At 50.4% G+C, this 19,745-nt stretch overlaps 2 protein-coding genes across 8 annotated transcripts in view; both read right to left on the reverse strand.

The window, feature by feature from the left end:
• DNAJB13 (DnaJ heat shock protein family (Hsp40) member B13) overlaps positions 1-14,155 on the reverse strand; it is a 34,208-nt gene extending 20,053 nt beyond the window's left edge. The window contains exons 1-11 of one of the 6 annotated variants that reach the window (XM_042779065.1): positions 14,012-14,155; positions 13,613-13,716; positions 13,219-13,380; positions 12,687-12,844; positions 12,004-12,117; positions 11,249-11,362; positions 11,084-11,160; positions 10,635-10,752; positions 9,806-9,975; positions 5,458-5,867; positions 1,682-1,856 (exon numbers count right to left, since the gene is read on the reverse strand). In XM_042779065.1, the coding sequence (XP_042634999.1) occupies positions 9,955-9,975; positions 10,635-10,752; positions 11,084-11,160; positions 11,249-11,362; positions 12,004-12,117; positions 12,687-12,844; positions 13,219-13,380; positions 13,613-13,716; positions 14,012-14,079 (936 nt within the window). In that variant the 5' untranslated portion in view covers positions 14,080-14,155 and the 3' untranslated portion in view covers positions 1,682-1,856; positions 5,458-5,867; positions 9,806-9,954. Of the gene's footprint in view, positions 1-1,681; positions 1,857-5,457; positions 5,868-9,805; positions 9,976-10,536; positions 10,753-11,083; positions 11,161-11,248; positions 11,363-12,003; positions 12,179-12,686; positions 12,845-13,218; positions 13,381-13,612; positions 13,717-14,011 lie in introns of those variants that run through there. The other 5 variants (XM_042779063.1, XM_042779064.1, XM_042779066.1 and 2 more) reach the window with 5 other exon arrangements.
• Positions 14,156-14,254: 99 nt separating this feature from the next.
• On the reverse strand, positions 14,255-19,700 carry PAAF1 (proteasomal ATPase associated factor 1). 2 transcript variants are annotated; one of them, XM_033053305.2, is made up of 12 exons: positions 19,509-19,700; positions 19,386-19,423; positions 18,955-19,058; positions 18,578-18,667; positions 18,165-18,263; positions 17,382-17,532; positions 16,805-16,999; positions 16,389-16,480; positions 15,987-16,102; positions 15,494-15,576; positions 15,165-15,247; positions 14,255-14,659 (listed from the first exon to the last, which is right to left on the reverse strand). In XM_033053305.2, exons 1-12 carry the CDS (start codon positions 19,553-19,555, stop codon positions 14,582-14,584), a joined length of 1,176 nt encoding a protein of 391 aa, XP_032909196.1. In that variant the 5' UTR covers positions 19,556-19,700; the 3' UTR covers positions 14,255-14,581. The 2 variants fall into 2 exon arrangements, with proteins under 2 accessions (XP_032909196.1, XP_032909195.1); XM_033053304.2 differs by having other exon boundaries at positions 19,386-19,426; positions 19,509-19,696.
• Between the last annotated feature and the right edge of the window lie 45 nt (positions 19,701-19,745).

The following is a 19,745-nucleotide window of genomic DNA, read 5'->3' on the forward strand; positions in this document are numbered from 1 at the left end:
AGTGAGCTTCCCCTTTTCCAGCCAGGGAAATTCCTTTGCTGCACACAGCCCTGTCCCTCCTGAGAGACCAACCCAAATCTGCTGAGCTACCCTGGGATGCCCCGAGCTCCTGGCATAGCTGTGCATCTCCCTGTCCTTCTCCAGGGCTTCCCAGGGTCCCAAACCTGCTGTGGCACTGAGAGGCAGCGCACACATCCCACCCATCAGGGATCCTGCTTGTTCCCTGTGTGCTTCCTCAGTGCCTGAGCTCCCCAAACCACAGCTGCCTCCCTGGTGTGCCTGGGCTGGCCTGCCCTTGGCCTTTTCCTCTCCAGCTTCCCCTCTTTCCTTGCTATGAGCAGCGAGGCTAAGGAGGAGCCCTCCCCTCCTGCTGCCAGGAACCACTTCAGACCATCTGGTGGGTGATTTTAACACCTGCACTCAGACCTTTGGGAGGATGGTGTGTCACCTGGACCCTCTTTGGTACCAGCAGGCTCGGGTTTGGAGATGGATGGCCACCCTCCTGAGGGTGCTGCTGCCAAAACCCAGCCAGGGCACCGCAGGGATGTGACCTCCCACTGAAAAAGCAGAGGGAAGCAGCCACTGGCCAACAGGAATTGTTACAGGACGAATCCTGGCAGCAGGAGAGGTGGAGAGGATTCTTCCCAGGGGGAGAACACGCCTTGTTTCATGCAGAAGTGGTCTTGGCAAGCCTGACCTACATTTTGGATGGCTCTGGTGCAGCAGACTGGAAATTCAGTGGCAGCTCCAGATTAGGAAAAAAAAAGAAAAAAAAAAGGGAAAAAAAAGTGGGGCAGGCTTTTGTTGGATTACAGAAATGATTAGCATGAAAAATGATTCTGTGTCTTATTTAATTGCATTAATTGAATGTTCTCCCCTCATGTTTTGTATTCAGCATGCTGCTGGATATTGCATGGAAAACAGCCACGCAGAGTTGAATGTTTAGCCTAGCAGGGAGGGAAAGGTTGGGATTTATTTTCACTCTGAGAACATAAGAATATATCTGGAATGAGCCCATACATTGCACTCTCCCACTAGAACCAGAAGCAGCAAAAGAGTGACAAGTGCCAATATTTGTTTTCATTGTTAGCTTCCAAAGCCAATGCCACAGATACTAAAATGCAAGATTAAGGCAAATTGCTCCTTCTTTGGACACACCAGCTTGTGGTTTGCAACACCCTGGGCTTTAAATAAAGGGAGAAGGATGGACACAGACATCAAGGAGCATCTTGGAAGGGAAAACAATCAGGAGAGCTTCAAGTGCTGGGCAGCCTGAAGTCTGTGATCTCAAGAGCCTGTTCTCAGGGGAGGGTGTCCCTTTTGAAAACCAGTGATGTTTTCTGCTCCCTCCTCCCCCCAGTTCTTCCCAGAGAAAAGCAGTGCTGAGTGGAGGTGGGGACTACTGCTCCAACACAAAGATGTCAAAAGGACGGGATGCTGACATCCTGAAGGGAAAAACAAAACCCGTGGGACGTTTCCTCCTCACCATTGAAAAGGTATTTGGGGCTCAGAGAGCCTCTTGTCTGTCCCTTTGTCTGCAGCTGAAGAGGAGCCCTGAGCTGCTTTGCTGGGGGAGGCAGTAATTGCTTTTCCAGCTGGATTACCCTGCAGCATCCCCTGCTCTTCCCAGGCACCACCAGGAGACTTTATGGAGCCCTTCACAGCTCCTTTGTTTACTCACCCTGGGCACAGAGTCACCCAGAGAAGGGCCAGGACAGGTCTCTGACAGAAACTCTGCAAGAATTCCAGGTGCCCTTGCAGTCATTCCCCTCTGGACACTTCTGTGGATGCTCAAACCCTTGGCTAAAATTTCTGGACAGAGCTCTCCCAGCACTGAGATCCTTAGGGAAAGGGATCTGGGGAGAAAACACAGCGCCAGATTTGAGGAAGAGCTTGAATGTGGAAATGGATGATGAGACACAGGGACAGAGGAAGGGGAGGTGTGGCAGGGCAGGAGGGGAGGACAGCTCTCCCATGGGCCTGGCAGGCAGGACACACACAGAGCTTCCTCATTTTCACTCCATAAAAGAAGCTCTGCCACGGGGGCTGATGAGGATTGTCTCCAAAGAGAAATGGAATTTTTCCTTATGGTGAACCACAAGAGAATGTTACTACATCCTGCTTCTTAAGGCTTATAAATAGAAGGAGGGAAGGAATGACTGGTTAACTGTTTGACCTCAGTTTGGGAGGAGGAAACCTCCCAAGAAACCTCAGGAACTCACCCCATTAAGCACACAGGAAGATGGCACAGATCTGGCACCTTAATTATATGCTAATGACATCCGACCAGGAAGAAAAGCTTCGGGTGTCTGAAGGAAAAATACCTGACTGAAAAGGGTCGTGCGTGCTCACAGACACTTTCTGACAGCTATTCCCCCTTTCTGTCATTTTTTCTTTCAGCATTTAAGAAATAAAACAAAACAAACCAGCAGACTGAAGAAGCAGGTGAACCTTTGACATTTGTGTTTGATTTTCAGCCCCTGAGCATGAACTGAAAACAAAACAATCCTGCTGCAGAGAGGTTTGTCAAATGTACAGACTTCCAGTGACCCTTCTGTTCATAATGTTTTTCTGGTTCCCTTTTAGCTAAGATTGCAAATGTTCTTCACCCATCACTTTCTGGTGAACTTGTCTGCAAAATACTTATTATTTTCCTATAAATTTTTTTGTTCCATCTGGATAAAAAGCCATCAGCTTCTATAAATATGTAGCAAGTTTTATGGAAGTTTCCCCAGATATGCAATCCAAGTATCTGTTATGATTTTTTTTAACTTGCTAGTTTGTTTGAATTATTTCCCAAGGATTTTGCATTACACCTGGATGCTTCCAGAACCCTCCACTCACAGCAGAAGCTGATGATGATGGTTTTACTAACTCATATTTACATTCATTCTCACGTGGTGCATTTTTTGGGACTGAAACTGCACCAAAATCAGCTCAAGAATGACTACTGAAAAGCTATTTTGCTTTTCATTAGATGGGGTCTATAATTCTGAGCAAAGGCTGTGTGACAATCCCTTCAGGTTTTATTTCAGATTTGGGAAATAATACTTGCACAATACTGATACTTGTACAGTAAACTGAGGTTTGTTTTCTCCTTCAGGGCATAAATTGGGTTAACTAGATTCATTTTTTAATTGGATTTTTAAAAGTTGTAAATTATAAATTATACTAAAAATATCAGCCTCGTGTGTGTCACTGGGAGAAGCAGTCATGGGACACATCAGCAGGATTTTGAAAAGACACAGAAAGGAGTTTGCTTTGTTTACTTTGCTGTAACCAGCCCAGTGGGCTGAGGCAAAGCCCCATCAAAGCCAACTGAGGTGCACCAGCTTCACTTGGAGTAGCCAAATCCTTACTGGGGTTCACCTGAATGGGTTGGTTTGAGGATGAAACAGAACTGGGTCCCTCCTTGGTACTTCTCAGGGCTGTCAGCTTTTGTCTGGCAAAAAAAAAAGGGTCCCCTTTTGTACCTTCTCACATTGGAGTAATGGAACCAGCCCGGGATGGTTTTGGGAGGGGATTTGCTGAACAAAAGCTGCTCTCAGAGGTGCCACACATCCACAGGCTTGGTGAAATAGAGAGAGCAACCTGCTTTTGGGCAGCTGGAGCCCCTGGGAGTGGGAATGAACAACAGGAGCTCCCGTTCCGTGGAGAAAAGGGGTCAGGGGAGCTCTCCTCGAGTCGCTGCTGAGCCCTTCAGCTCACACAGCAGCACTGAACACCCCGCTCACCTCTGCTCCATGGAGCTGCTAACTCTTTCCAGATGAAGGATGTTTATTTAGCTTATTGATTAAACCAGCTGCTGCCACTGACAGGAACCTCACATTTTCCACAGAGACAGATAGGAGACATGAGAACTGGCCGTGGTTCCCATGTGCTCCCCTTTCCAGAGGGAAAAACTGCTCTTTGTGACCAGGCTTGTGTTACACCAGGCTCTGCAGCTCCAGGACCCTGAGCCTGGAGAGGAAATGAAAGCAAGAGCTGCTTGAGGAAAACCCCTAGAACTTGGGGTTTTATTTTTTTTAACATGAAATTATTAATTTCCTTTAGTATGAGAACTGAGATGGCATCAGAGAATGCAGCCACCAAATCTGCTTGACCTATTAAAATCTTTGATTACCTTTGCCACATTGATGTGATGCAATGCACTGGACAAAAGGCTTTGGGCTTGAATAGAAGACAACATGGGCCACAAACCCAAACACACAGTACAAAAAATGCAGGATTTCTCATGGAGCAAAGCTCCTGATCCCCGCTCCCTCTGCTGATGCTGCAGCAGCTCCAGCTGCTCCATGTCCCACATCACACCCACAGCAGATGAGATCTGTCATGGGCTGCAGCTCCTCTGTGGCTCCACGGGTCCAGAATGTGTAACAATTTAATTCTGCCCACTTTCCCCTCAGTAGGACACTATATCATTTCCTCACTGCACTGCTGAGTTTCACAAAGCCCTCGGTTACCTCGGAGACTCCTGAAACCTGGCTGAAATTCCCATCAAAAGTTCCTGCAGGGAGAAACAAATCAACAGGCAGACAGGCGAGCCCATCTCCATGAGGAAAGCCAAATAAATCCCACTTTTATGTGCACATGAAACACCTCCAAAGGCCAGCCTGGAGGAGACCCTGTGACAAGGCAGGGCCACCGCTCTCCTGTGAAACAGCCACCCCCACACTTCCAGAGGGAGGCCCTGGGGTTGCTGCAGACAAAAGTCGAGCAGCCTGGAAGGAAATTGCCTCCTTGTTCCCTCCTGATAGGGAGTTAACCTCGGGGAGCACCCAGCTGGAAGCTGTACACTTGGAACACGCTCTGTTCTGCTAAGAAAACATCCAGGGGAGGACATCTTCCCTGCAGCTTGGAGCAGCTCCAGCAGCCTGATGGAACATGACGGCTGTGATGTACAGAACATCCCAGAGGAGAAGAGAGCTCGTGCTGCTCTCCCTGCTGACTGACACGTGGCACTGAGTGCTGAGCATCTCCTCGGGCTCCTGGGTGCTTCCAAAACTTCCCAGCACACCAAGCAGAGAGATTTTTTACAAAGCAATTGCTTTGCTGTGTGATGGCAGTTTATCTGTAATGCATCGGATTCCCTGCGTGTCCACATCTCTTTTTCACCAGGAAGGAAGGAAGGGAGTTAGGGCTGTGCTAGAAACCAGAGTGCATGAAATGATTGAATTAGTGACCAGTTTCAAAGTTCACTTCCGCAGAAGGCTCAGGGTGTTTGATCTTTGCTCCTCTGCCACCACTAAACTTGGTGACAACAGGCGCAGAGCATCAGAGCTGACGCCTCAAAAACCTCTGACCTAAGTTACAGTGAGAAAACAGGGACAAGCCTATGGAAAGGCAGGCTTAACCCAGGTTAAACCAAGCAAAAGACACAGCAAAGCTGAGAGAAGTGAAGGCACTGCACTCTTCAATGCTGATGAAAATGAGGTAAGTTTTAGTCAAGGTACTCACAGGATATTTGAAGGTTTTGGCACTCTGTCTCCTCTCCTTCTGCGTGCTTTGATCAGCATCAATGTGACCTCTGGTACAGCAGCCTCAGGATGTCCCAGTCAGGCTCAGGGATCCACTCTCAAGAATTTCAGTTCTCCTCCCTGCGGATACAGCAGCCAGCTGTGGGCTCCCAAGCGATGTGAGGCTGTTCCCTGACAGCCCTGCCATGGCACTGTCTGTCCCCAAAGATAACATCCACTTCTTCCAAGCAGAGCAGGAAAACAAAGCAGAGCAGTCTTCAAGGGGAAAGATGCGATCATCCCCCCCAAGAACTGTCATATGTCACTGGGACAGACAGAAAATTCTCTTCAGAGGAAAAGGCACCAACTTCAGAGTCACTGTAGCTCCTGAGGCAAATATCCTGGCATACACTCAAGAGACAAAAGAGGAAGCAGAAATTAGGAGGTGACTTTTGGATTGGCATTTTGGTTTTGAATAAAACCTCACCAGCAGACTCAATATCTCCTGCCCTGTGTGTTGCAGCCACTTCCTTATCTGGTGTTCCAAGATGTAAAAAAAACCCACCAAAACAAACAAAAAACAAACAAACAAACAAAAAACCAACTCAGAAATTCGGGGAAACTGTGATTTTCCTGGAATTTAAACTATTTGGGGTTTCTGTTTTCTGAGCTATCTGGGCTAGATAACAACCCTATCTCAGACTTTTCATTGCTGCTCTCTCTGCTTTGGACAGCTCTGCTCTGTGTCCCGGCAGGGTGATGTGTTTCTGTGTTTCCTGACCACATTTACATATATTGTGTTGTTTAATAAACTTTTTTAGATTGCATTTCCTCCTGCCAGTGTTGAAATGGATCTGCCTTATCTGAATGACAGGCCCACACAGCCTTGAATCATCTGGGGTCTTGTGGACTCATTCCTTGCTGATCCAAAGGCTTTTCCTCTCAGCTTGATGGAACCTTTGGAGAGTTTGGTTAAGGAAAAGTGCCCTGAAGGGAAAGTGGCACCAACACCTTTTGGTGGGTTATTTCTAAATAAAACCTTTGGGGCTCACAGGCACTGTAGTCAAAGCTCCAGAGCAGGAAAGGACTTGCCAGGGGCTGGATTTTACCCCAGCAAGGGGTTTAAGGAATAGACAGCCTGGAATTTCACAGCAGCCTGTGAAGGGGGACAGCTAAGCCAAGCCCTCTGCATCCCTGGGGCTGGGTGAGAGATGCTCTAAGAAAAGGCTTCAGAAAGCAGCAGCCAGGAAGAGTTTGTCTGTTTGCAAATTGCCTCCAAGCCTTGTTAATCCCCGCTTCAAATACGGAGCTTTGTAAACCGATCTCTCCTTTCTCAGCAGCCCCGCTGGTCTGGTGTAAAGCAGAGCTCTGCTTAGGCAGGGTTTAAAGAGCACCAGCGAAACGCAGCGGGACTTTCAGAGGTCCACCCTCTGGATGTGTGCTGCCCCCAGCTCGAGAAACCGGTGCTTTGAAAATAGAATTGCAGCGAACAATTGAGATGGGAACAATGCGGAGCCCGCTGTTACTCACGCAGGAATCACTGCGGGAAGCCGCTGTGTCCCAGGTGTTTTTAAATAGCTCCTCGGTGGGCAGATATTTTGGTTCTCTCAGGGGCTGGCTGAGATGCACCAGCAGTGTTCATTAGCTGCTGCTGAAGGCTGTGCAGTTTGCCATTCAACATTTGGGCTCCGTTTCTGGAGTATCGCAGTGCCACTGAAAGCTCAATTAGGGTTTATTTAGAAAAGCTTTAAAGAGGCAAGTTTTCATGTTCCCAACCTCACCCTGTAAAGATAAGCGCAATGGTTTGAGTTTCTGTCAAATCATGAAAATTTGCTTCTCAGTAGGGCTCAAATGAATGCTTGCTACATTTTATTACTTCTATAACATGTACAAGAAACAAGAGACAGATGTGAGCTCCCATGCTCTCTCAAGATCAGAAAAATCTGTCTTTTTTTTCAGGGTTTTGGTGCTTTCACAGAGAGCATCATCCCCCAGGAACCTCGGGGCAGGAACAGATCAGAGTCCTGCAGGCTCCTCCGTGGCTCCATCTGAACAATTTCAAGTCCAAACAGATTTTATTCCACAAACCTCCTGCTTCCAAGTGGCAAAGCGGAGCTGTGGCAGCCTCCAGCCAGCCTGGAAATTCATCCCGAGGAGCAAAGAGGGGGAGAAAGGAAAGCAAAAAAACCGCAGCATTACGTGGTGAAACCCCAAGGTCCTGAATGAGCAGAGCGAGCTGGAAAATCCTCACTGGCACTGCTGAGCAGCAGTGAAATAAATCCCTTAGGGAGATGTGCCCTCTCCCGGCCTCCCTGGGAATGCCTGAAGGGACACAGGTGCAAAAAAACTGCACAGAAAATGATTTTGGGAGGTTTCAGGTGACGCTGCTCAACCAGCAGAGCAGACCCAGGTGATGGTGCTCAGGAACTTGATGGGATTCTGGCACTCTGGCACAGCTGAACAACCAGCTACAATAGCAAAATGCATTTCTGGGTTTTAGTTCCTCAGCTGAACCTTCTGTTTGCCACACAGAAAACTGGGAAGTTTTTAGAATGGTAAAACAATGCATGACACTGACTATACATTGCAACTCTGTCCTCCCTTTAAGAGGAACCAAATGTTCATTCCCAGAGAAAAATAATCAGTTCTTGTAGATCACAAGGACATTGAGCAAAAAAAAATATCTTCAACACTTAGCTCCTTCTGCTATTTCCATCCTGTTATTTCTTTCACTGAGAATTTTGACTGCTTTTCAGCAACTTTCTCTTTTTAATGATGGGATATATTTTTTTGCAAAGTGTAAGAGACAAGGAACATTTTGGAGGACAAATCTGAGGTAATCTATAGGGAACAAAATAAACAGTTTGGGCCTAAAATCTGAGTTAGTCTGTAAGGGAGACAATGAAGATTTTGAGGTAAAAATGAGGTAATTAGAAGTCAACAGGTAGTGAAAATTATGACAGTAAAATCTGAGGTAGTCTCCATGGTAGAGAATGAATATGTTGAGGTAAACCAAGGTGATCAGTGGAGAGATAAGGAAAATTTGGGAGTAAAACTTGAGTAGCTCTATAAAGCTACAATAAATATTTTGGAGGGGAAAATCTTATGTAATCCAGAGAGGAGAGAATAAACATTTTGGGGATCATTAATTATAGGGTCTCTTGGTCATAAAATGTATGTGAAGGGAAGTGATTTGAGCTAGGAGTGAATGGGGCTGGCCTGCTTATGGTTTTGGGGTGCTCTCTGATATTTTGGAAGAGCTGCAATGACAAGCAACACACAGGGCAGTGTTGTCTACTTGTTTTTAACCTTTCCCATCAGCTGTAAAAGCTTCTTGCCTTGGGATTCATTTCTCCTCCCAGCACGAGCAGGAGCAAACCCTGGTATTGATTTGCCCCACAGCAGAGAGAGGTCGTGGGAATTTTGAAGCAATTTCTTGCTGAACAGACTGGGAAAGCAAAAGCTCAAAGTGCTTTTAGACATTCTCTAAATTAACATTTTTCACTATGAGCTGGGTCTCACTGCCCTCTCCTGGCTGGATTATCCATGTTCAGCCCACTCCAGTGAGTTTCTCATCTTCCCCAGTTTCTTGTATGAAAACCCCAGCCAGGATGTTCTAGCCAGGAGGAAGGGGAGCCTTGGCCTCACCTGCACAGCTCAGGTGGAGGTGACAGAATTGGGGTAGCCTGACAAGGCATGAACAGGTTTCTGGGTTGTGGAAGGCCTTGAAACCTTTCTCTGTCTGGTTTTAATGGGTTTCTCCTCAAGATTTCCTGTGGTCCAGGCATTCCTGGTGTCCCTTATTTTGTGCAAAATCCAATGGTAAAGGATTGAATAAGTGACAGGTGGGGCCTGGGATGAAAACGGTAGCAGGGAAGGGGAGTATTTATAAACTATATAAATATTTCACCCAAATTGGGAGTGGGACTTCCTGTTATTTCTTGTGCAGTCTTTTCATTCTACTGTAGGATTTGCTATCCAGCACCTTTCTAACTAAACCTGTTAGAAGTTTACATTTAGGATTAGCATTTGGCTCCATCCACTGCAAAATCTTGCCAAGGCTGGAGCACTGGGGTAATGAGTGCTCTCAGCAAAGGTTCCTTATTAATACTGTGTCAGGAAAAAAGCTCATGTGATGGTTGATTTATTGTGTTTTTCAGTGAGCCTGGGCTGGCACAAGGACTCATGCAGGTACTGGCCTGGCACTGGAGCTGTTGCCCTTTGGAGCCATTTTCAGGGTATGATTACAGAACATTTTGGAATGTTTCTGGAATTCCATCGGTAGCTGGATCTCACTCCAAGTGCAACAATCCAGGTGAGGGCTCTGACCTCTCCAGACTTGTGCTCACCTTGGTACAGACTGGGGCTGGAGCAGGTTTTCCAGGGAACTGGAGATCACTGCGGACTGGTGCAGTGTGCAGCAGGGGCTGGGTTTTGCCGAGCCGAGATGAACTTTGTGAAGAAGCGGGAGCGGATTTGGGCCAGAACCGGGCCAGGGTCACAGCGCGGTGTCGCCCTCCTGTGGGCAGCGGCCGGTACTGCAGCCCGGGGATTCCCGAGCCGAGGATCCCGAAATTTCCTCCCCAGCCCCACTGAGCGCCCACAACCTCGCTGTGCTGGCTAAACCCCAAATATCCCAACCCACGCTGGCTTTGGGATGGGGATACCCCCAGCCTGTTCTTTTCAGTTTACTGGCATTTGTAGTAAACCACCCCTATGGGGTCTGATTGCTCCCCTTTTTAGGGCACTCTCCCAGCTCTGGAATGCCATTGAGAAAGGCAATACAAGTGTTATCTGACCTCTCCTGTGCTGTCGGGGCTCAGCTTCAGCAGGGACAGATTCTGGGATTAGGAAAATAAAGCACTGAGGCTGGTGCATGGGGTCCTGGCCATGGGTGCCTTGCTCCATGCCCCCCAAATCCTCCCTCGGCCTCCCCCGAGCTGCAGAGCTGCTGCTGCAGGGTGGGAGCTGGAGAGCAGAGACCACAAAGCCAGCAGGACCCGGGCCAGGCCTCGGGGCTGTTGTTTTAGGCTGATCCTGTGTCTTAGGGTCCCCAGTGCTTGGAAGAACTTCTGCCCAGTCCCAGGCTCCAAGGCTTTATTGGGGGGGATGAGGGAGGGGACAGGGGGAAGGTCACTGACCCTAGGGCTCCAGGACATTTCTCAAGAGAGTTTTCACCTCAGGGCTGAGCCTCTTGGGGAAGAGGATGTCAAAGTAGATGTAGAGGTCCCCTTTGCGCTGCGGGTCCTCGGCCAGCGGCATTCCCTCCCCCGGCACCATCTTGTAGTACTTGGGGCTGCCAAGCAAAGGAAGGGGCTGAGAGGGGCTGTGGGATGATCCCAACACGGGAGCCATGATCCCAGCCCCACCTGCACAGCCCCATGTGGGTTTCCCAGGTTATCCATTCCTCCAGCTTCAGCCAGGGCCTGTCCTTCTCTTCCAGGCTCCAGCATCCACCCCCACGCACCCCCACCCAGCTCTCCTTGCCTCTCTCCCAGACCAGAAGAGCCACCCACTGTGGCCATCCTCTTCCTGCAGCCCCAACCCTCTGGAAAGCACTTTGGAGCACCCCAAGCTCCTGCCAAGTGCCTGCTCGCCTCTGAGCCCCGTTTTCCCCTGGCACTTACTCCACAATGTCATTGATGGGGATGTTCAGCAGCCTCCCATCCAGTGTCCACACATCCAGGGTGCATCCAGTCAGTGCCTGCCGGGCATGGAGTGGCACCAGGAGCTGCTGCTGCAGCCCCAGAGCCCAGAGGTGAGGCTCTGTCCCCTCTCACTGGGCCCTTTACCTTGGACAGGGGGATGGTGGCAACATAAAGGAGGTTGTTGTCGATTCTTTTGAACTTTGGGTGAAGCTTCTCTTGGACAACAAAGGTGATGTCAGCTGGAATGATGTTTGGGCCCTAATGCAGGGGAAAAAAAGATCACAGAATCACAGAATGCCAGGATGGTGTAGGATGGAAGGGACATTAAAATTCACTCAGTTTCACCCCCTGCCATGGGCAGGGACACCTTCCACGAGACCAGGTTGCCCCAAGCCACATCCAACCTGTCCTTGGAAATCTGAAAATTATTTTACACAGGGAAAACTGACACAAATTCCTGCTCTTTTGTTGCTGTTTTCAGCTGGCTAAAGAGAAAGGAAAGGTATTTCTTTTTTCCCTTAAGAGAAAAAGGAGTCTTTTATGCAAGACACCTGCTCAGCCAAGGGCAAATCCAAAACTGTGTTTTTTCCAGGAAGAAAACCCTTCAGTTATTTTTCCTTCAACCTGTTCTAAGGAAAATCCAGGCAGGGATGGCTCCTCAGAGCTTCTGAGCACAGTAATAGTGAGTCTCTCTGTTGGTCATGGTACTAAGTGCCCTCAGCAATGGGAAACCAGAATTCCTTCCTGGAAGAACATGGAGTGGGCACAGGACTGAACAGCTGCCCTGGGAGCATGGAGTCTCCCTCTCTGGAGACATCCCAAACCCACCTGGATGAGCTGGATGTGGTGATCTCCAGAGGTCCCTTCCAGACCTGACTCTTGTGGTTCTCTGTGCTTACCTGGTCCCCTTCCTTCTCAAAGGTGATCTTGGTGCCACGCTTCCAGCCTGGCTGCACGTCAATTGTGAGGATCTTATCCCTGATGGTGCTGGTTTGGCCATCCTCGTTCATCACCTGCAGTGCACAGTCAGGGCCCCAAAGAGGGGGGCTCAGGAGTGCCCCCACACCAAAGTGGCTGTGGGTACAAACAGGATCAGATCATAGAATCATGGGATCACTTAGGTCTGAAAAGACCTCCAAGATCATGGAGTCCAACTGTTCCCCCAGCACAGCCAGGCCACCTCTAACCCATATCCCCAAGTGCCACCTCCACACAGCTTTAAATCCCTCCAGGAATGGGGACTCCACTACTGCCCTGGGCAGCCTGTTCCAATGCCTGACCCCTCTTTCAGCGCAAAAATTTTCCCCAATATCCACCTAAACCTAAGCAGTGTGAAAATGGAATTATGGGAGCCCAGAACACACCGAGCTCCTTCTCCACCCCTCTCTGACATCAGCCCTTGCTTCCCAAATTACCTCCCATGCCAAATTCACTTTGCCAAGCTGTGGGGGAGGACACTGCTTCAGGTCCTTCTGGGTTTGGTGCTAATCCCTCCCTGTGACAAGCTTCTGGGGCAGGGCCATCCCCAAATCCTCAGTGTCCCACACTGAGGGCAGAGCTCACCCCGAAATCCAGCCCCTACCCTGCGGGAGATCTTGATCTTCTTGGTGCAGCCGTGGAACAGGTCCTCGAGGGACACGTAGAGATCCCGCACGATGGGAGGGTCCCGCCGCAGGGCCCCCCGGCCCCGGGGCCCTCCGAAGGGCAGCAGCACCTCCGAGCCATCCTCAGCAAAGAACTCTGTGGGAGGGAGCAGAGGGACAGCCCCTCGCTGGGGTCAGAGCTCTGGGCTCTTTACCTCCCAACTTCTCCCACCCCGAGTGTTTTCTTTCCAGGAGTGTTTATGGCAGGCTCGCCTCCCTTATCCCTCTTTTTGATGGGAATCCCAGAAAGGGTCACAGGAGCAGCTGGGGAAAGCCTGAACATGCACCTCCAGGCCTCCCCCACACCCAGGACTAAGGGAAGTCAGGATCTCTCCTCCGAGCACCAGAGGGATGTGAGAGCATTTGGGCAGGAAAGCATTCCTGGAAAGCTTAATGCTCTGAGCTGGCAGCTGCCAGGGAATCATGGCAGCCACAGACAGAGCCCAGCCACCCTGGAGTCTCCCAGCCTACCTGCAAAGGGGTTGTCCCCTCCAAAGAACTCCCTGAAGACTTTCTCAGGGTTGTTGTGGAACACGTATCCGACGCTCCAAGGGTTGTCGCTCGCAAACTCCAGGGGGATGCCCCCTTTGAGCCCCTCTTCCCCAAATTTGTCATAGATGCCTTTCTTCATAGCTTAGGGAATAAGAAGGTGTTGGGAATTGAGGGAGAGCCCCAGCCTGAGATGCAGGTTTTGTTTGGGAGGAGGATGGAGAAGAAGGCCCCCAGGAACAGGGGGGATTGACACGGCAGTGTGTGCCAGTCCCAACTGGGCTGTGGGTCACAGAGCCACAGTCCTGCCAGGGAGCAGGAATTCCCACCCCCTTCCTGCCCCTGCACTCAGGGCAAGGGGACACTCCCCACTTACGGTCGCTGAGCACATCGTAGGCCTCTGCCAGCTGCTGGAACCTCTTCGGCCCCCAGGGCTCCTTGCATTTTAGTGGGTGGTACTTCAGGGCCAACTTCCTATACCTAAGGATCACAGGATGGTTTGGGGGGGACTTTAAAGCCCATCTCATTCCCACCCTCTGCCATGGGCAGAGACATCTTACACCATCCCAAGTTGGATGGGGGGCTTGGAGCAACTTCCATAGATCCAGGGGCATCCACAGCTTCTCTGGGGACCCCGTGCCAGGGCCTTACCAGCCCCACAGCCACGATTTCCCTCCCAATATCCCCCCCAGCCCGGCCCGCATAGCCCCCAGACCCTTTCCCCCCACCCTCCCGGCCCAGGGGGTCTCTCTGATGCCGGGGGTCCCTCACTCACGCCTTCTTGATGGCGTCGGCGGTGGCCCCGCGGTCCAGCTCTAGCACGGCGTAGTAGTCCAGGCCCATGGCGTCCCGTTGCTATAGCAACACGGCTTCCGGTCCGCGCCGCGCGGGGCATCACGGGAAGCGTAGTTCTCCCGCTCACTTCCGCACTCTGCTGGGCCCGCCGGATCCGCACACGTCATCTCTTTTTTCTTAAAAATGCCTCAAGTTTTCATGGAAACACATGGATGAACACAGGTGTTATCAAAGCAGCGCTTTATTTCACTCCATATTTTCACTCTTTCACCGCATCCCATTCTCCCCCTTTATTTATTTCTCCCCACTACAAACACCATTTTTTCAGCAGTGGAAATGCAAACACAACATCATTGCAACACAAGATCCTCTCGACATTAAAAATTGATCCCGATTGTGTAGTAGGAAAAAACTATGACTTGTTACAAAAACACTGTGTATGGAACCTGGTCATCACAACAGCCTCAAACTTGTACACACAAATCCCAGGAAAATCAGCTTGGAAGAGCCTTTCCAACATGCTTCTCCTTTGTTTGGCCCCTTCGAACACTTAGAGGTCAGAAAGTTGGTATCTCCTCACTATCCCATCCCTGCAGCACGTGTAGATTTCCTTCTCCCAAGAAGCCACCTGAAGAAGGGAAAAAAAACCCAGTGTTTACACAAAGTGTTTTCCAAGTGACATTTGCAGTGAAATCCTCAGAGATGAGCTTTCCTTCTGGACATTCACAAAGGGAATTCCTCCTGGAACACCACCAGCAGGTTTCAAAGGACAGTTCCAGCTTTCACCAGAGTTTAGGGAGCAGATCCCTCACACAAGAGTTCTTAAACACAGACTGAGAGTCCAGGCTGCACTCCCTGATGTGTGCGAGCACAGTGGGACGTCTGGAACACACAGCAAGACTCCCTTCCTCATCCCAAATCCCCAGGGAACAAGATGGGTCAGGCAGCACCATTGCTTTCACCCTCAGGATTCTCCCAGCACCCTCCATCCACATTTTATATGAATGTGGATATTTATATGAACTGTGAAGGAAGCTGCTGAGATTGAACACCTGAGGTGAAGGCAGCTGCCTCCTGCCTGGCATCAGCTTTCCCTGCCCCCTTGCTCCTCAGGGATTCCCCATGTGCCTTACCTTGTACACGGGGTCACAGTCAGCCTCAGTGAGATCCAGGACATAATCCAGGTCTTGCTGAACAATGAAGCAGGTGCCATCCCCTGGAACGAAGGCACAGAAGCCAATTAGTGTGAAACAAGCCATGCTCTTAGTTACAAACAGAAATTCCATTGGGAAAAAGCTCCAGTGGGTGAGATGTGCCTTGGAGGCCCTGTTTTGGAGGGATATGAAGGATGTGGAGGGTGGAAATCCCAAAGCAAAGGGGCAAGAGGACAGTGCCTAAAGAGCACAAGGCTCCTTGATTTGATTACAGGATTTGTGCGGGCACAAAACAGCCCTGGAATTACCTTGGCTGGCAATAAAACCATCTCGGTATGGGAGCAGGGAAAGCACTGGTGCTCCTGATCTATGGATCACCTGGATTGGAGCACTAGGAAAAGGAGCAGAAACAAGGGATGAGCGTTGTTCAGAGAAGCTGTGGCTGTCCCTGGATCTCCAGCAGCACCCAAGCCCAGCTTGGATGGGGCTTGGAGCACCCTGGGACAGTGAAAAACACTCATGTGAGGCAAAGAAAAGTGCTGTGTGTGTGGGAGGGGGGAACACTGATGTTCAGAAGTTTTCTGCCAGATTTATCTCCGTGTATACGCACACAGATGATATAAATATAAAATTATACAATTGTTTATACCCCAATTCACACAGCACATCAACGTAATGCAAGAGGCTCAGGAGCACCTGGTGGAAAGGGATGCACCCCTTGGAAATGGCACTGCCTGGCAGCACCCTCTGCCCGACTCTTCCAACCAAAACACTGGTTGTTTGCCCCAGGCAGTCACTCACTTTGTGTTTCTCACATCCAGCTGGTAGATGTTCCCATCCTGAGTCCCTGCCACTATGTAGGTGCTTGACAGGAATGTGCAGCAGTTGAAGGCGTCAGATCCAACAAACAGGAACACCTGAGGATTTGGGAACAAACCAAATGTCAGATGTGAGACATGAAGAGGGAACATGTGGGACAGAGGGAAACAGTAATTTATTTAGAAGACAGTACAGCTGCCACTGTTTAATTTAAAATACTTTCTTCTCTGTTCCCAAGTTAAATCCTGTGCAATTCTTACTCCTCACATAAAAATCTGCCCAGGAGGAAGGAGAGAGCATCCCTTTATTGCACCAGGCTTTGGCCTCTCCTCCAGTTTAGGCTCAATTCCCCATCCCAGTGCTCTGGCAATCCCAGATCCTTACTGGCTGCCTGCTCTGCAGTCCCACTCCTTGAAGCTTCTTGTCCTCTTGAGCCAGCAGCAGGATTTTCCCTTCTGTCCCAACCTCACGTTCACCTGGCAGAAGAAGGACAACAGGCAATTCCAGCAGCAGCTACACAACAAATCCTGATGGTGTCAGAACCCAACAGCTTGGATCCCCCCAATGAATTGTGGCAAGATTCCTCCACATCCCAAGCCACCAGGAAGGCCAGTAACCAAGCAGAGCTCATCACTCAAACTGCTTGATGGGGCTGAATTCCACCCAGGACTGGAACACTCTGCTCCCTTCCCAAGGTATAAGGACATGGAGCAGCATTCCAGACACTTGGGATGACTGGTGACAGACCTGAGCAGTCTGGACAGGGAAATGAAGGGGGATTTGAAGGGAAAGGCCCTTACTGGGAGGTTTCTCAGGTGTGCCCAGGTTCAGGGAGTTGTCAGCAGCGCCCACAGCGATGCCATTGACGGGAGAGCCGCAGTCAGCGATGACGCCCAGGCAGGCAGATTTCCCACAGTCCCAGAGACGGGCAGTGCCATCCCTGGAGCAGGATAGGACATTTCTTCCCCGATCCACAATGGCAGTGTCCAAAATCCCTGCATGAAACCAAAGGCTCTGTTCATACAGACACACAAAGCACCTGATTTCCCAAGCTGAACTCGACTGCTGGCTCCAGGCCACTGTCCCCAGTGACAGCAGCCACACACAGACAGGCTGTGCTTCTAGGAAAAGGTGCCTGTGGAAAGCAGCAGCTCCCAGAACACCTCACAGAGCAGAACCACCATCTGGCACAAAGGGAGGATATCATCAATCAAATGATCAGCAACACCTCACCTCAGCCTGAGCTGGTGCCACACAAAATTAACCTCTAATTTGGGCAGAAAAGAGCCTTTTAAACGTTACCACGTCCACCCCTGGATAATCCCAAAAGCAGCATCCCTGTTATCCAGCTACAGCAATATCCAAAGGACTCTGTACCTGCTTTGTGACCTTTAAATGTTACTACACAGCTGGCATCTTCTGCTGACCAGATCTTTAGCTGGGCATCCATTCCCCCACTCAGAACCACGAGGCCCGATGGGAAAAACCTGCAACAATTCACATCATACACATGGCCTTCCAAAAGTCTCTGGAAAAACAAAGAACTACGTGCTAGTTCCATTGTCATCATCCTCGTGCCGAGCAGTTGTTGAGTTATGACACTGGAAAACTTGGCATTCTCACGTGGCCAAAGGATTAAACTCAAATCCTCTGGGTCTGCACTGATGGAAGGGACTGGTCTGAATTCAGGGCAATCAAAGAGGTGACTTGGGCCTTCCTCTACCATTTGAGCAGCTAATTATATTGCAAAAAATACTACATTTGCTTCTGATTACAGGTTAAATGTCTTTATCCTCTGCCAAACTGAGCTGACAGGTCAAGCTCCACAAGAAGGAGCTTTCCCCCTTCACTGGGAAAGTCACAAGCCAGGATGTACCTAATCCAGCACCAAAATCTTTTTTTCCTCCCCTCTTCTCTCTTTCAGGGGGGCTGTCAGTGACCTGTTGTTCCTGAGTACCTCTCTGAGCAACACCCCCTTGGGAGAAGCCACCTTTTCCAACAGATTTGATTTTTAAAGCCTCCAAGATACCAAATTCCAATTAGCTTTTCATTAAAAAGCCAGATTCTTCACAGGGTGTGGACAGCCTGGCTGAAGTAATGGCCTTCAGGACTTCAGGGATATCACAGACAACACAAAGCATCCAAGCCAAATGCTCTTACTCTTATTTCTCCATTTGCAGCCTGCCATATTTTCATGGTCCCATCTGTGCTTGCAGACACACCAAGTCCTCCACCACTGGAAATATCAAGGCAGGTAATCTGCAGGAAGGCAAAAGCACCAAGAATTAGCTTTGTATAATTCTGAATATGAATATTTCTGCTCAAGAGCCTAATTCTGTACAGGGGGAGATCAGCTAAGTACATTTCCTGCCTGTGACTCTGCAAGGCAAGGAGAAAAAGGAATGCTGAGGCAGCAGCCTGCACAAGCAACAGGGTCCAGGGTCTTTCACCATTCCTAAACCACAAGATCTCTGTTCCATCTCCATTCTAACTCCTCACAGCAAGGACACCACAGAGAGGGATCTAAGAGTCACCAGTCACACCCAGAGTTTCTCACCTCACAAGCTACTCACACTTTTCTGATGAATCCTAGAAAAACTTGTGTATGGAGCCAGGAACTTTGTGGACACATTTTCGTGAGGACAGGAAATGAGGATGCTTTTCTAGGGGAGGAAACAAGGAAAGAAAGGAATTAGAAGTGCTGTTACTCCTGAAACAGAGGCTGCTGAGGTAAAACTGTGGCCTGGACCCAGCTGTGGGATCCCAGACACTGAAAACTGATGGGAGGGTCAGTGTGGGGCTCATCTCAGGATGCAGGTGGGAAAGCCTGGCCAGCCACAGCACAGTGAGAGGCTCAGGTTAGCGAGACAGGACTGTGCAGGGTGACAGCTCAGGCTGTCAGAGCAGCCCCCTTGGCGGTCACCAACCCCTCTCCCCCCAGCCCTGGCACCTTGGTGACTTCCCCGACCACGAATCCCTCGGAGGCCACGATGTCCGGGACGCCGTCGGAGCTGAGCCCGCGCCGGGTGACGCTGCCATACAGGGTGGGCTTCCCTGGGGGACAGCAGCCGTCAGCCCCACAGCCAAGGGACACCAAACCTCGTCCTTGTCCCCTCCCAACTCAGAGCGACCCCAACCACCCACAAGAAACTCAAACACCCCCATCCCCTCCTAACCCCCACAGGGCCCCCAAATGACTCCATCCCCCTGGAAACCATAGGAATCCTACAACCACCCCAATCCCTTTTATATCAAGGGACCCGCACCCCCGTTCGAAGCACAGTGCCCTTGTTTCTGCTCCACAGGCTCCTTAAACACGTTTCACCCGCAGAACCCTCTCGATCCTCCCCGATCCCCTCGAGGCCTCCTTAGGCCACTCACCGGGGCTGCGGCAGCTCAGCCAGGCCTCGCCCTCGTCCCTGCTGCAGAGAGAAGAAGCGGCCGTGAGCGGGGTAGGGAGCGGGACAAGGACAGGGACAAAGAAAGGGACCGTTCTGTTCCCACCTCAACGCCCGGCTCCAGTCGCTCTGGATCCGCAGCGTCGCCGCCATCTTTGCCGAGGTAACTGCGCACGACTTCCGCCTCCTTACTTCCCGCCGACCCCCGCGCGAGCGGAAGGGGAGGAGCCCGCCAATCAATCCCGGAAGTGCCGTCCTGCGCTCCCGCCTTAAAGGGACCGCGCTGCGGTGGTACGGGGGCTGCGTGCTGGGGAGGGTGGGCAGCCATGGGCGGGGCGGGGAT

Source organism: Catharus ustulatus, chromosome 2, assembly GCF_009819885.2.
Source record: "Catharus ustulatus isolate bCatUst1 chromosome 2, bCatUst1.pri.v2, whole genome shotgun sequence".
In the NCBI taxonomy this organism is placed as follows: Eukaryota; Metazoa; Chordata; class Aves; order Passeriformes; family Turdidae; genus Catharus; species Catharus ustulatus.